The 15,482-nt window shown below is 42.7% G+C and overlaps 1 protein-coding gene across 1 annotated transcript in view; it reads right to left on the bottom strand.

Annotated features, from left to right (window-relative positions):
- Positions 1 to 424: 424 nt before the first annotated feature.
- Positions 425 to 15,482, bottom strand: part of SNRNP40 (small nuclear ribonucleoprotein U5 subunit 40) — a 33,062-nt gene continuing 18,004 nt past the window's right edge. Inside the window, exons 5-10 of the mRNA XM_049617632.1 lie at positions 14,875 to 14,997; positions 9,425 to 9,545; positions 7,601 to 7,683; positions 6,303 to 6,364; positions 1,912 to 2,015; positions 425 to 951 (exon numbers count right to left, since the gene is read on the bottom strand). Of these exons, the coding sequence (XP_049473589.1) occupies positions 902 to 951; positions 1,912 to 2,015; positions 6,303 to 6,364; positions 7,601 to 7,683; positions 9,425 to 9,545; positions 14,875 to 14,997 (543 nt within the window). The 3' untranslated portion in view covers positions 425 to 901. The remainder of the gene's footprint in view (positions 952 to 1,911; positions 2,016 to 6,302; positions 6,365 to 7,600; positions 7,684 to 9,424; positions 9,546 to 14,874; positions 14,998 to 15,482) is intronic.

Below are 15,482 nucleotides of genomic sequence, written 5' to 3'. Positions count from 1 at the left end.
CGGTGCAGTGTTCCAGCCCATCACTGCTGCTGGCTGAGACTGCCCACATCTGTCTGCCCACTTCAGGAGCCCTGACTGTAGGGGCTGCTGCTCAGAACTGTGGCAGGAGGCAGAGTCGAAGTAGATCCTGTTCATTAAAGATCATGTAAAAGTATACAAAAACTAGGTTCTTTCAGACCTTATTACCTTTTGACTGCTAGTCTCTAAGTAGGAGAGAAAGCATTCGTTATGGATACTCTCTGGGAATAAATCTTCACGGGAGCAAATCTAGAAACATGAGAAGGGGGGAGAACCTCTAAACATCCCTGTAAACAGCATCCTGTAAGTTCAAATGGATTGTATCCCTTGGCCACATCATGCCCTGCTCAGATTTACAGCCATCAAGCTTCAAAGAAAAGACAGCAATAAATCCAATCCACATGGCTCTTGTAAAAAGGCATCTATTTGGTTTTTAATACAAAACGACTCAGAGAAACACAGAAAGAAAATATCATACAAGCCAGTTATTGAATTAAGAAAAAAAAAAACACCCAACAAACAAATTTCAGTCACATTTCCGGTTCTCAGCCTGGATTAGAAGACAGGAAACTGCAAACCAACCAATGTCTGTCTCTTTGAAGAAATCTTATTAAAAAAAAAAAAAAAAAAAAAAAAAGGAGGAAAAAACCAAACAGTCCCTGAAATCTGGCAGGTGGTTTTTAGAGGCCACTGTAAGCTTGCCTTAATCATCCTGGTAAAATGGGATACCAGTGGTGGTTGGGATATGGCCACGTCCTCCTTGCCTTTTGCTATGAATGATCTTCGTCTGAAGGTAGGATGCTGGCCTGGGCACTATTCGATGCCGCTTCTGTAGTCTGAGGTCTCAAGGCCAAGCAGCGGTGGAGTCTTCCATTCTGTGTCTTCACTGAATCTCCCCCATATACAGTCTCTTGTCACTGGACGCTGACAGAACTGAGGTGAGAAGAACAGAGAAGATGACGGGAGCTAATGAAGGCTCAAGGAGACTTGGTGCTCAAGGGCTCTTGTGTCAAGAGCCAATTCTGGTAAAAAGAGCAATTGGATTTAGCTTAAATTCCCCTCCTCTCCAACACCATATTCACAGGTCTGTAGCCTGGCTTTTCAGTTCAAGTCCTCCTTTTTTTTTTTAATGTTTTATTTGCTTTTGAGAGAGAGAGAGAGAGAGAGAGAGAGAGAGAGCGTGAACAGGGGAGGGGCAAAGAGAGAGGGAGACACAGAATCCGAAGCAGGCTCCAGGCTCCGAGCTGTCAGCAGAGTCCCACGTGGGGCTCAAACTCGTGAACCATGAGATCATGACCTGGGCCAAAGTCAGACGCTTAACTGACTGAACCACCCAGGTGCCCCAGTTCAAGTCCTCTTGAAACCAACCACAAGGGTGGACTGTGCTATGGGAAATGCATTTATCAGGGTCTAAACCCCGATGTCCCTCTTCAGCCACACCCTATGAAAAGACCTTCTCAGCTACTCTCCAGAAGAATCAACGTCTGTGCCATTCATTTTGTAAATGTGCTTCTGCTGGTTCTATTTAGCCCTGGAGAAAGTTATACTTTCTCCTTTAATTCAAGACTCATTGTTTAATTAGCTGGCCAATATAACATAAGCTGCAATTTATATCTGAACATTAAGAAACATTATTCTTTTACCCCAAACGTGTAACTGAAACAGAGACTTGAAGCAAGTAAACTCAAGAGAACTAGAAATAGGTTAACCAGTCTTCTTTTGAGAGTCACTGGAAAACGGAACATTGCTCTTGACTTCATCACTTAAAACACTTCCTTAAGACAACAAGGAAATTCACATAAAACAGACATCCACTTCTGCCTTTGTATTTGCAGGGCCCCTTGAGGGAGATCTCCCCCAGTTTCCCTTTCCCCAAAGTCAGGACAGACTTACTGATGGGTTCATCGGGGTGGAAAGCCACTTCATTGATGGAGCCAGCGTGTCCAGGCAGCTTATACAAAATCCTCCTGCTTGTGGTATCCCACACATACACAAACCTGCAAGGTATCATGAAGAGCAGTGTTAAAACTTCCCAGAGCTGAGGGTAGGGTAGAGGCACGGCTTTTTAACAGAGATGGAAGCAACAATTTACTCATTCATCCACCCCATATTTACTGAACTGTGTTCTGGTGTTTACAGACTAGAAATACAGATTCTGAATAACGGATGGACCCTTGAGCAACTGAACAGAGAAACTGGAACAGCTACAACTATAAGCATTCCTTGTATTTCAAACGTAAGCTTTTGAAATAGGAAAGAACATGGAGGAAGACCGTTTTTCCTACGGTCCCCACACAGAAATCCTCAAAGGGCATCTGATAGGCATCTAGGATGTCTTAAAGCTAACCCAATTCTCAGCAGGCTGGGAGCCTAGGGTGCGGGCCCATGTGAGTCTACCAGGACTGCGTTCAAATCACAGAGCTCAGAGAAGGGACAGGAAATTTCTGCAGTATAACACACACCAAATACAGACTTGACCCAATCTTGCCCTGAATTCATGGGAACTCCATGACCAGCTGGTCAAAACTCAGTTTACGGATAAGAAAACTAAGGTATAGTGACTCTTCCAAGGTGACACAGTTCATCAGAGGCAGAACTAAAATTGGAACTTTTTTTTTTTAAAGTAGGCTCCATGCCTAATATGGGGCTTCAACTCACAACCCTGAGATTAAGAGTCACATGCTCCACTGACTGAGTCAGCCAGGTACCCCTACAATCAGAACTCTTAATATATTCTAGTAATCTCCTTTCTCTTACCACCCTCAAACATCTTCTAATTCCTCTCGCCCCTCGGAAGTTCTTTTGACCTTCAACCTTGCTTGGGTTATTTTGGGGCTGAAGGGTAAAATAAAGAGACATTATCTTCACATGCCCATGCAAAAATAATCTGTGGGTAAATTTAAAGGGCTGGTGGTTTTCAAGCAGGTTATAAACATTACTTGCGTATTTGTTTTGTTCAGTCAACATCTAAAAGGGTAGGTACAGTTACCAGTACTTGATATTAAAATGCCTAGTGCTGGGGTGTCTGGGTGGCTCAGTCAGTTGAGTGTTCAACTTCAGCTCAGGTCATGATCTCATGGTCCATGGGTTTGAGCCCCGTGTTGGGCTCTGTGGGACAGCTCAAAGCCTGGAGCCTGCTTCGGATTCTGTCTCTCCCTCTCTCTCCCCTGCTCGTGCTCTGTCTCTTATCTATCTCTCAAAAGTAACCAAACATAGGGGCGCCTGGGTGGCTCAGTCCGTTAAGTGTCTGACTTCAGCTCAGGTCATGATCTCACGGTTTGTGGGTTTGAGCCCCGCATCGGGCTCTGTGCTGACAGCTCGGAGCCTGGAGCCTGCTTCAGATTCTGTGTCTTCCTCTCTCTCTGCCCCTCCCCCACTTGCACTCTGTTTCTCTCTCTCTCTCTCTCAAAAATAAATAAACGTTTAAAAAAAAAGACAAACATAAAAAAATAATAAAATAAAATAAAATAAAATAAAACAAAATAAAATAAAATGCCTAGTGTTGATGTAACATCACATTTGTGGTCTAAAATACAACTAAACACGAGCTTATTTACACTGTTTAGTTCTCAAGTGCTAGGCTCCATAGGAACTTAATAAAAGTTCCAAGCAAGATGGAAGGGAAGCAGGAAGCCCATCTGTCTCCAGACTTCTTGGCTCCAATGTTCCTGCTCTCCCTACTGTGTTCGTTCTTGCTGTGCACAAATAACGTCCTCATTAACCCAGCCCAGGAAGATATGGCAGAGTAACAAAGTGCATGAGCTCTGCGCTCCAAAAGACCTGGGCTCAAGTCTCATGCAACTGTTTAATCACTAAGTAAGGTTAGACAATATTTAACTTCTCTGAGCTTCTGTTTCTTTAGTTGTGATGATGGATACTATACTGATCTCACAGCTTGGTTGAGAGAAAAGAGGAGCTAATATAAGCACAGTGTTTGGCACACACATGACAGCTGTTGTTATGATGAGGACATTTATTATCAAAACAGAAGAACGTGAAGTCAGGAGGCTGACTAACTCACTCATGGCAGACAGACTGACCAGTCTTCCCACAGTCCTGGATAGGAACTGTTGAAGGGTTTCGAGTTTGAATGTGAGGCGGTAGGTGATTTGTGAGTAGAGAGGGGAAATGTGCCAAATCCAGGCCAAGCTAAAAAGCAAATTTCTGAGAAGGATACATTTCCCAGGCACATAAAAGCCAGCAGAACCCCAGATCTCCAAGGGTTTACTTGAAGGCCTCACTCTCCATGGCTGCCAATTAGGTGCTAAATTTAGAGGGGTTCCTTGTCCTCTCCTTACTTTGGCACGGGAACATTCGGCAGGAACCAGGTTCCTTATATAACAGAGTTGTTTGTTGACTTGGGGCTAATTGGCGAGGTGGCCTGTGAAATCTGGCCAACCCCAGCAGGTAGATACACGGGCTGTGCCCAGACCAGAGCCATGCTTCCCGCATGTAAGGTTTAAAGGAACAGTGGGGAGGGAAAGAGGAAGAGAGGACAGTGAAAGTCAGAAAGGGCCGATGTCAGAAACAAACTGCTCAGAAGAAAAGCTTAGGCAAATATCATTTAAAAGCTTAACTACATAAAAAAAGAGATCTCTGCTGAGAATTACGTAGAAACACTTCGAATCGTTCTTACTGTTAGAATGCAAGATACCTAAGGCTGTGGACCTGTTTCTTAAGGTCTTCTTTAGTAACATGACTACTGAAAATCCCTTAGATTTCCTCTGCAAGGCAGCTCTCTACACCAACGGGTTACAAACCATCAATGTGGCACTGATGACCTGGACCTTTTACCCCCAGAAAACACAAGTACAGAAAACAGTACTTGTCCTTTTATCTCAGTATGAAACTTGCTAGGGAAAAAAAGTGGACTCTGGAATCTTCAGGTATGTTCAGCACTGTCCGCAAGCAACAAGGTGTAGGACAGACCAACAACATGAGGCTTTTCTATGGCTGTGGGAGGGCCCCAAATAGAGAAGAAAACCCTGGAACATGCTGAAGAGTCCAAGCTATGCCACAAAAGGCTTCATGTTTGTAAGATGGTGCCTGTTTTAGTACGGTAGTAGGAAAATCTCTCAACGGAGAGAAAGATGGGGTTAAGCTAAAAAGGGTTAAGACATCTCTCAGTGGAAGCTAAAGCCAGAGTCGGCCATCAGAGGGCCTTAACATTCTTCACCACTCCACATCTGTGGCCCATTAGTCTGGCATGGGCACCCACACCCCCGCCTCTGACCCCGTCCTAAGTGCAGGTCACCATAGATATACTAAACAGCAGGGTCTGATAGAAGAATTCTCTCCCTTCTCCTTCTAATTCATCACCGAATGGCTGAGCCAGTTTAAAGTGACAGCTAAGAAAGTCTCATGGTCTCTGAATTCAGGGGTGGAAAATACCTAGCTCACATGTTGACACAACCCTCATCTAGCAATCATGGCACTTTTCCTATTGAGCCCACACCCAGCTCTGAATCACCCCCAACACAGGCAGCCATTACCAACAGCTGAGCTGATATGCAGAGTAAAATCTGACTGTCATCCTTGAGCTAGGAATTCATTCATGTAAGATTCACTAAGTCCTTAGAACAGGTCAAATACTGCTCTGGGTTCAGAGATGACTAAGACTCATTTCCTGACCTCTAGGAACAAATAATCAGGTGAGGGTGCCCCACTCTGTTTATCTCACGGTAAGACGTGTTGGATGCTGAGAAAGGTTCGATGTATAAGGTGTGACTACAGTGCAGAGTAAAGAGCAGTTAGTCATACCCCAGAGGAAAGGGAGAGAGGACCAGGGAAGTTTACAGACATAACACAGAGGTGATTCACAGAGAGACACAGAAATCTGGAAAATGGAGAAGAGGGGCTAGGAGAAGCCTGGAGGCACAAGGGATGTAAGAACAGGGAGAGTTCTGTGTGAGTGAAGCACTGTGGCGATGGTGAGGGAGAAGAGGACACAACATGCATTTGAGCGAACTGGAGCGCCGCGGAAGAATCTGAGGAGGGAAACTGGAGCTAGATTAGGAGTCTAAATTTCACTCTGATGGCAAAAGGAATCCAACAGAATTGAAAAAACTGTTTACCTTCCAGGTCAAAAAGGTATCCATAGAGAGCAGAGAAGCTGTGTTTGTCTGACATGATCCTTAGGCCCTTCTTACTGCATATGGCTTCATCGGTGAGCACGGCTGTAACTCTACGTCCGTGCTGGCTCGCCATCTGCACTTAATGGACTAGACACAAGCAGGCACCCGCAGAGCTCCATCATTCTTCACCGCACACCCGGTAATCCTTACCTGTCAGCTGAACCAGCTGCTATCTTGCTTCCATCAGGTGACCAAGAACATCTCAGGAGATTCTATAAAGATTGGAATTCAACGAATACAGTGATTAATGCACCACACCCCTCTTTACTGGACTACAGAATCACCAAAAGACTTTAAATTTCTTTAAAAAAAAAAAAAAATTTTTTTTTAACATTTATTTATTTTTGAGACAGAGAGACAGAGCATGAACGGGGGAGGAGCAGAGAGAGAGGGAGACACAGAATCTGAAACAGGCTCCAGGCTCCGAGCGGTCAGCACAGAGCCCGACGCGGGGCTCGAACTCACGGACCGCGAGATCATGACCTGAGCCGAAGTCGGACGCTTAACCAACTGAGCCACCCAAGCGCCCCAAAAAATAATTTCATTTTGAAGGAAAATAAAAATAAAACCAAATCCAACAAAAAAAACAAGATTTGATTTATAAAGTGAAACTAAATGGGCGCCTGGGTGGCCCAGTCAGTTAAAGCGTCCGACTTTGGCTCAGGTCATGATCTCATGGTTCATGAGTTTGAGCCCCACATCGGGCTCTCTGTTGTCAGTGCAGAGCCCGCTTTGGATCCTCTTTCCCTCTCTGTCTCTCTCTCTCAAAAATAAATAAAACATTAATAAATATATTTTTAAATATAAAGTGAAACTGAATCATACAGACTCTCAAAAGAAAAACATTAGTCTTATTATTAACAAAGTATCTGGAGGAAAAGCTGCTATCGAGAGCTGACCTAGGACTTGAGATTTAAGAAAAATTTCTCTCAAAATCTGGGCCACGGTCCTTACTGAGGAAAGGGATGTATTCTCAGGGCTCTAACAGTTGGGTCACTGGGAAGGTGAGGGAAGCCACCTGAGTAACAGGAAGCCTGAGTCCCATATGTCACACTGACCCAAGAGGGTCAAAGTTTCCAAGGAATGAAAAGGAGGTTAAGACTATCTTGTTGAAGTCAGAAGTCTTGAATTTGAAGGTGGTCACACCACCGTCTATCTATGTAACTGCCTTCCTCCCTATGCTTCCATTAGTTTTATTTCTGGCAAGAACGGTTTTGATGGAGAACAGTGTTCACTGGAATATAGCCCCTTCCTAGTAGAGCCACTGCCCTCTATCCTTAGCACCACTTTTTTTTTTTTTAATTGAGATATAACTGACATATAACACTGTTTTAGTTTTAAATGTACAACATAATGATTTGATATATATAAATATCGGCCTTGGCACCACCTTAAATGTATCTCTGAGTCAAATGGACAGTAAAACTCTTTTGCCATGCAGGACTCACCTTTTCAAAGTTGTGCACATTTCCTTGAAATATCTTCACACACCTCTCTTTGGGAGCAAATGGCCGGACATCCCAGACCCGCACTGCAAACGGAGCAAAACATGTTATCAGCTGGAGGCCTCCTGGGAACCCACCCGAAGTCAGTATCATGTCAATGACAGATGCTGTTTCCTGGACGAAGGAGGGCCAACATGGTAGAAGGTATAAGGGAAGGCTCTCTCTCTCTCTTTTTCTAACAGAAATGAAATGCATACAAATTCCATTAACAGTGACTAAGGGCACAGGGGAAAGCTGAGGAGGCAGGAAGGGGAAATGCCAAACACATAGCTGGGGGTCTGCAACAGAAAGTAGGTGGGTGTGACATTAATTTCACCAAACATTTGCAAAGGATTTCCCTTGCCAACCCAAAAAGTCACATCTAACAAAGCCTTAAACATGACACTCTAAATACCATGGACTACTGTGACAATCATCTACAAAAACCAAACTCAGGACTGACCTTTTCTAACTTTGCTCACAGGGACACCTGACAGTCTGAACTTGAACAAGGAAATATATGCAGAGAGTACCATACTAAGAATTAGAAAAAGTGAACTGTGATTCTCATCCTAGCTCTGTTATATGTATGGGTGATATCAGGTAAAAAGTGATTTTTTGTGTTGTGTGTTTTGTGTCTGTAAAATGAGAATACCATCTGTTCTTTTACTTTTTTATGAGTATTTTCAGGATACAAGGGACAGGGCTCTAAGAGAGTGGAGGCAATAAACAAAAGGATTTTGTAATTTTATCATACAGCCATAATAAAAATTCTTATTATTTTACTAACCATTCAGGGAATCTCATCTTTCCTTATACAGGGCGAACACTGCTACAATTAGTCAATGGTAAACACATCATGATCAGGATATAAACATGCGTGGTAAGCAGTGGCTACAGTCGTTAACAAACGTTATAACTATAGTGGAATTCAAGTGACGATGTCATTTTAATTGAGTGTGAAAAACAAAACAGTCCTTGAAATCAGGCACAGAAAGGTGAAGGTATGCATGAAAGTTTGCTACTGAGTTGAGGATAGTCAGAAAATAAGGGTGCTCATTCATTCAAGAACCCGCTGAATGCGAGGCTCTGTTTGTATTACAAAATGTCAGTGAAAGCATTTCAGTTCCTGACAAGCCTATGAACTTGTACACCAGAGGGGCATCTCTAAGCTCTCCCAACACAAAGCATATACTCCATCCTCCTTTTTGCTCTAGTAAACCCATCCTCCCACATAGCAACTCAGAAACAAGCAGTGGAGAGTGTTTGTGTGAATGCAGAATGTTGCGATGTCGTAATGAGGACCTCTTGTCACACCAGTCAGTGCTCTGAAGTGGGGAGGGCAGACGCGCTGGCAGAAAGAGCACAGTTCTACCCACAGCTCTGCTTATCAGCCAAGCTCGGTGCTCTCTGAAATGCTTGCGAACTGCTTTGGATGGATCTGCAGACTCACGTTTCTCAACAAACTAACGATCACCAAGAGTTTCTAGTATGCTGCCTACATCCGCAGCACACCAGACGCTGAAATGGGTCTTAAAAGCTTGTGTCAAGTTGCTCAGGGATTAGATGGCAGATCTGGGACTAGAATCCTGGCTTCTTGACCGTATCTTTTAAAGCTTTTTCTGTTACAATGTGTTTTCCTAACTGCCCTGGTAGAAACCTGCGAGCCACTTTTGACTCTTTCCTTGGATCCACATTTATCCCAGCACAATTTCTACCACCCAATGCCCGCTTTCTTTAGGGTCCACGGTGACTGGGCACTTGGAGAGCTTTCCTTTCCAATGTTACCTGTATTGTCCATTGCATTGGACAAGAGATAAGAGCCTTCAGAACTTAAACTCAGGCCCGTCACTGAATCTGCATGGCCCCTCATGGTGTAGGTGAGCTTGTTTTGGCGCAAGTCCCAGACCTATAAAAACAAAAAAGTTGCTCCCAGAAATCAAATTGAGAATAGCAAAGAAACAGAGTTTTTACTAAAGACTCAATGGCCTGGAGAAACTGGTAACCCTTCTCAATCTGGCTGTGGGCCAAGTATAACTTTAGCACAAAATAGAGGATTTCTGTCAAAGAGGAAAAAAAACTCTTGTCTTTCTAACAAGGGAGTCAAAAGTGCTATGTCTGACCAGAAGGCTAATAAATGTCAAAACTTATGTTTAACAAAAATTAATAAAATTTACAGAGACTGTTCTCAAATCATAACAAAATGTATTAGAAATTAAAAAACTAAGTAGCATTTAAAATGCTTCAACTATGATTTTTAGCAATTTAAACTATTAGAACTATAGAAGGGGCACCTAGGTGGCTCAGTTGAAGCATCTGACCCTTGATTTTGGTTCAGGGCATGATCTCACAGTTCGTGAGAGTGAGACCTGCATCAGGCTCTGTGCTGAAAGAATGGAGCCTGCTTGGGATTCTCTCTGTACCCCCCTCTCCCCACCTCCCCCAATCATGCGTACGCACGCGCATGCACGCTCTGTCAAAATAAATCCACTTAAAAAAAAACTATAGAAAAACAAGTGAACATGTCATTTGAAAAGAGCATTATGATTACATGTAAATGTATCTTAAGATAATACACAGAAATATACGCGCTTAACAATTTTCATTTAATGTTATAGGTACACAACACACACACACACACACACACACACACACACACACACACACACACTACAGAAAAGCATATTTATTAAAAGAAAAATGAACTGCAGATTCACTGTTGCCTGGGTAGGAAACGTAGAAGAAACAGTTCAGCTAAAAATAACCTAACATCAAACAGGGACTATAAATGGTTCATTAAGTTACAGCCCATGAACACATTGCACCACCACGGGACTTTGCTAGAGACAGTACAGCAGAGTGGAAAGACTGAGGATTTAGGGTCAGACTGACCCAGTCCTAAGAGTTCTGTCTTATTGGGCCACTAACCCTCTCTGAGCCTGTTTCTGCTCTGTAAGATGGGGATAACAACATTTACCTCTTATGGCTCAAATAGAATGCTCAGCAGATGCCTGGTATGCAGCAGGCCCTCAATAATTGGTAGCTATTATTAAGCAACCTCTAAAAATAACTCTGAGGACCAAATGGAAAAATGTTCCAATAATAAGCTATTAAGCTAATAAAGAAGATACAAAATAGCATTTATATTTACACAGACTGCAACTATGTGGAAAAAAAATAAAGCCAATAGCAATGGTCTGGAATGTCATATGGAAAAAAGAACAGCAATTTTGGTAAGGTCATTGGTATTACACAGAATTTCCTCCAAATTTGATTTAATACTGCCATGCAGTTTTTCTGAGTGGGAAAAAAAAATGTTTTTGCTGCCTATTTAAGCAAGGCACTTCCCTTATCTAGAAATGAGTTTGGTGCTGCATGTCAAAGCAATGCAGAAGGCAGACAACTCCACTTTCCCCATCAATAACTCACTCATGTGTGGAACCCAACACACTTTATATACAATCATTTTTGTGTCAGGTGTTTGCTGCCTCAATAATCAGGAAAGCTTGAAATGGCTGACGTCTTTTGTTCAAGCTACTGTTCCTCCTCTTCAGGGAAGACACTGTTGAAGTCTTCAGCTTGTTAGGAGAGAATGCAAAGCCATCCCTCATAGCACTTGGGTGCCATTTCCAGACCTTCCTTCTTGAGGCATGTACACGTTGTGCACAGCCAACACATATCCAGATTTGCTGTAGAAAGTAGCACTAATTTAAGCAAGACATTTCGCAAATCCCAAATCAATTGTTCGGTGAATGCTTGGGCATCTGATTAGTGGGCAGCAAGACTATGAGTTTTCATACTGGAAACAGTACAACAGGGTAGAAAGCTTTTCTAAGCTTTTGGAATACTGTGTACTTTCTAATAAAAAAATTTCCTGGGGCGCCTGGGTGGCTCAGTCAGTTGAGCATCCGACTTCAGCACAGGTCATGATCTGTTTGTGGGTTCGAGCCCTGCGTTGGGCTCTGTGCTGGCAGCTCAGAGCCGGGAGCCTGCTTCGGATTCTGGGTCTCCCTCTCTCTCTCTGCACTTGCCTCACTTGTTTCTCCCTCCCTCCTTCCCTCCCTTTCTCTCTCCAAAATAAATAAATAAACCTAAAAAAAATTTCCTGAAAACAAAGCACTGGCAGAAAAATCTGAATGTCTATACACTAGTTTAAAAGATAAAGACTAGAAAGCTACGATGTAAAAATACATAGCACTGGGGCACCTGGCTGGCTCAGTGGCAGCAGTATGTGACTCTTGATCTTGGGGTCGTTAGTTCAAGCCCCCTGTTGGGTGTAGAGATTACAAGAAAATAAATAAATAAACTTTACCAAAAAAAGGGGGGAAAAAACCCACATATGATAACCAGGAACTAGTTCATTAAATTATACAAAACCAGAATCAGGGGACTTCTCAAAGAAACATGAAGGACATTCTTTTAGAACAAAGCCAGTGAGGGGCGCCAGGGTGGCTCAGTCGGTTTAAGTGTCTAACTCTTGATTTTGGCTCAGGTCATGATCCCAGGGTCGTGGGATCGAGCCCCGTGTTGGGCTCTGTGTTGAGCATAGAGCCTGCTTAGGATTCTCTCTCTCCCTCTAACCCTCTCCCTTACTGACACTCTCTTTCTCTAAAATATGGGGCGCCTGGGTGGCTCAGTCGGTTAAGCAGTGGACTTCAGCTCAGGTCATGATCTCACCGTTCGTGAGTTCGAGCCCCGCATCGGGCTCTGTGCTGACAGCTCGGAGCCGGCAGCCTGCTTTGGATTCTGTGTCTCCCTCTCTCTCTCTGCCCCTCCCCCGCTTGCACTCTATCTTTCTCAAAAATAAGCATTAAAAAAAAATTAAAAAGTAAATAAATAAAATAAAGTAAAAAAATAAATAAGTAAAAGAAAAAAGCTAGTGATATATGTAATTGCTGTACTTATGGGACTTTATTTACACATTCTCTATATAAGATAAGTTCAGCCTTCAGAATAAAACTGGTATGATTGACTAGCTATCTGTAGAAACCACCTACCCTAAGAGAAGGAATAACATATGGTGTGTGTCTGAGAGGACATGGAAAACCTTCAAATCCTAAAAAGGAACCAAGTATCCCTTAAGGATTATAGCATACATTTAAAATATCTGTTTATAGAAGACCCAGGAATAGGCTAGGATAAAGAGTATGGAATAAGTCACACTGTATGTGGTAAGAAGGCCTTACTGGCACAAGAGTATTATTCTTAAACTAGTCTATCCCCTCAGTGTAGATGAGGGCATCAAATTCTCAGACCTTAAGTAAAAGAAGCCAGTCTCAAAAGGTTACATACTGTATGATTCCATTTGTATGATATTCTAGAAAAGAAACTATATGACAAAGAATGGTTGCAAGGACTTAGGAATGGAAAGAGGGTTTGATACAGGAGTGCACTATAAATTTTGGGGGTGATAAAAATTGTTCTGAACCTTGTTTGTGGTAGCTATACAAATCTATGCAAGCATAAACATTCATAGAATTGTACAAAGTTAATTTCACCATGTGTAAACTTTAATAGTAATGTATTTTTTTTTTTAATGGGAATTTTTTCTTTTTTTGATGTAAGCTATATGCTCAACATGGGGGGGCTTGAACCCACGGCTCTGAGATCAAGAGTCGCATGCTCTACTGACTGAGTCAACCAGGCACCCCAATAATAATTTTAAAAGTATGAAAATTACAATACCTTAATGACACAAACCTACTGTCAGGTATAGAAGATGCCCTCTAGTGATTCTAAAGCTAATGGGCTCCCAAACTTCTCTCTGGGAAACAGTGCATTAGCTATTAAGATGATCTAATTAAGTTCCTGTGCCCGGATTCCATATTCTCCATACAAGTTATATGATAGAAAAGGGATGGGAAGTTACATTTTGGAAGTGGTCAATTTTCAAGTATTGTGGGATATCCAAGTGGGGGACTTCTGAGGGGCTGGTCGTATACAGGGGTCTGGAGCTGAAGATCTGGGCCAGGAATATGGAGTCATCAGCACAGAGATGACAATTAAAGTCATGGAAGGGGGGGGTGCCTGGGTGGCTCAGTTGGTGAAACGTCTGACTTCAGCTCAGGTCATGATCTCGCGGTTCGTGGGTTTGAGCCCCGCGTCCATCTCTGTGCTGGCAGCTTGGAGCCTGGAGCCTGCTTCACAGTCTGTGCCTCCCTCTTTCTCTACCCCTCCCCTGTTCACACTCTGTCTCTCTCTCTCTCTCAAAAATAAACATTTAAAAAAAAAAAAGAAAGAAAGAAAACACACCATCTGGGAAAACTGATGGCATGAAGGCCCAGACAGGAAAAGGAGATGAAATCCTTCTGCTGAAGGGACTACCTTTAGACAAAAGCAAGCACATGTCATCCACTGTAACAGCGAAGGAGGCAAGGAGGGATGGGAATACAGCACAAGTTTTAGGTGGTTGACAACACAGGAAGCTGAATATTTACTCACCACCAGTTACCACTCTAACAGTACAACAGAAAGTAAGGTCAAAATCTTCGAAATATTTAAGGAAGCCAACAGGTAAAGACAGATGCAAATTGGGTAGCCCCCCAAAACACTTCCCTTCTACTGGCATTTGCTGTGTCCAGAAACTGCTAGGTGCTCTAATGCATTAGGTTCATTTAATCCCCACAACAACCCTAGAAGGTAGACGTTATTGTTACTGTTGAGAGGCTTATAGAAGTTAAACAAGTTGGAGTCATAAAAAACTAGAAAATGATAGAACTGGGATTAGAATCCAAGTCAATTACTCAAAAGCCAGAGCCACACTGTACTGCTGTATGGACTACTGCCACTCTCTATGACATCATCACTTCCCTCTTGCTTAGCTGTGGACTCCCCAAAACTTCCTTTCCATAGTCTCAAAAAGAAAGATATGCTGAGAGATTGGAGCTGAGAATCACAAACTGCTTCAGTGTTATCTCATCAGGCCATCACAGTGGGAAAAAAAAAAAGTTTGCAAATGTCTTTAGGCAGGGAATGCATTCTTCATGTTCACAGAATCCACACACGGGGTTTCACAATTCACATTAACTGTCTGGTCCCTGATGGCATTTACATGAGCTGTAATGCAACCTTTGACTTCTGTCAATGAAGACAGGACAGAAGGAAAACAAGATTTAAGTTACTATCCTCCTTGTAGTTGGTATAAAGTGGAAAGCTACCAAAATCTCAGAAGTTTGAAAACATTACCTCTGAGAGTGAAGAGAGGTGAAAGGGAAATGTAACACAAACATTAAACATACCTTGATATCATTGTCTATTCCCCCAGAAATAATCTGATCACTTGTGTCATTGAAGGTCACAGCTAACACCTGGTAGGTGTTCTGAAATGTCTGGATGGCTGCTTTCTTCCGGATGTCCCAAAGCTGAAGCAGAGGAACAAGAGGGTCTATAGTCAAACATCATTCTAAGAAGTAATTGCATAATACATCCCGAAATCCAAGGACTTTGTACAGGTGAATACATTTTTAATAGGGATCCTGTTCAGAAACTTGTCCGGATTTCCTAGTAACACGGTGAGAAGTGACCACAATTTTGCCAATGTATCTGAAGGCTGGGAGAACCAATCACTTTGGTTGTATTTTCAGATTCCTTTGTTAAAGTATGAATAAATATAGTTAATCAACACGCCCTTAGAATGGAAATCCTCTACTTGTTTAGTTTATATTAAAAAAAATTTTTTTTAATGCTTATTTTTTGAGAGAGAGAGAGAGAGACAGAGCATGAGCATAGGAGAGGCAGAGAGAGAGGGAGACACAGAATCCGAAGCAGGCTCCAGGCTCCGAGCTGTCAGCACAGAGCCTAACACGGGGCTCGAACCCACAAACTGCGAGATCATGACCTCCCCTAA

The sequence above is a fragment of the Panthera uncia genome (assembly GCF_023721935.1).
Source record: "Panthera uncia isolate 11264 chromosome C1 unlocalized genomic scaffold, Puncia_PCG_1.0 HiC_scaffold_4, whole genome shotgun sequence".
In the NCBI taxonomy this organism is placed as follows: domain Eukaryota; kingdom Metazoa; phylum Chordata; class Mammalia; order Carnivora; family Felidae; genus Panthera; species Panthera uncia.
The sequence above is the reverse complement of the archived record's forward strand: the minus strand, read 5'-3'. Positions and strand labels throughout refer to the sequence as shown.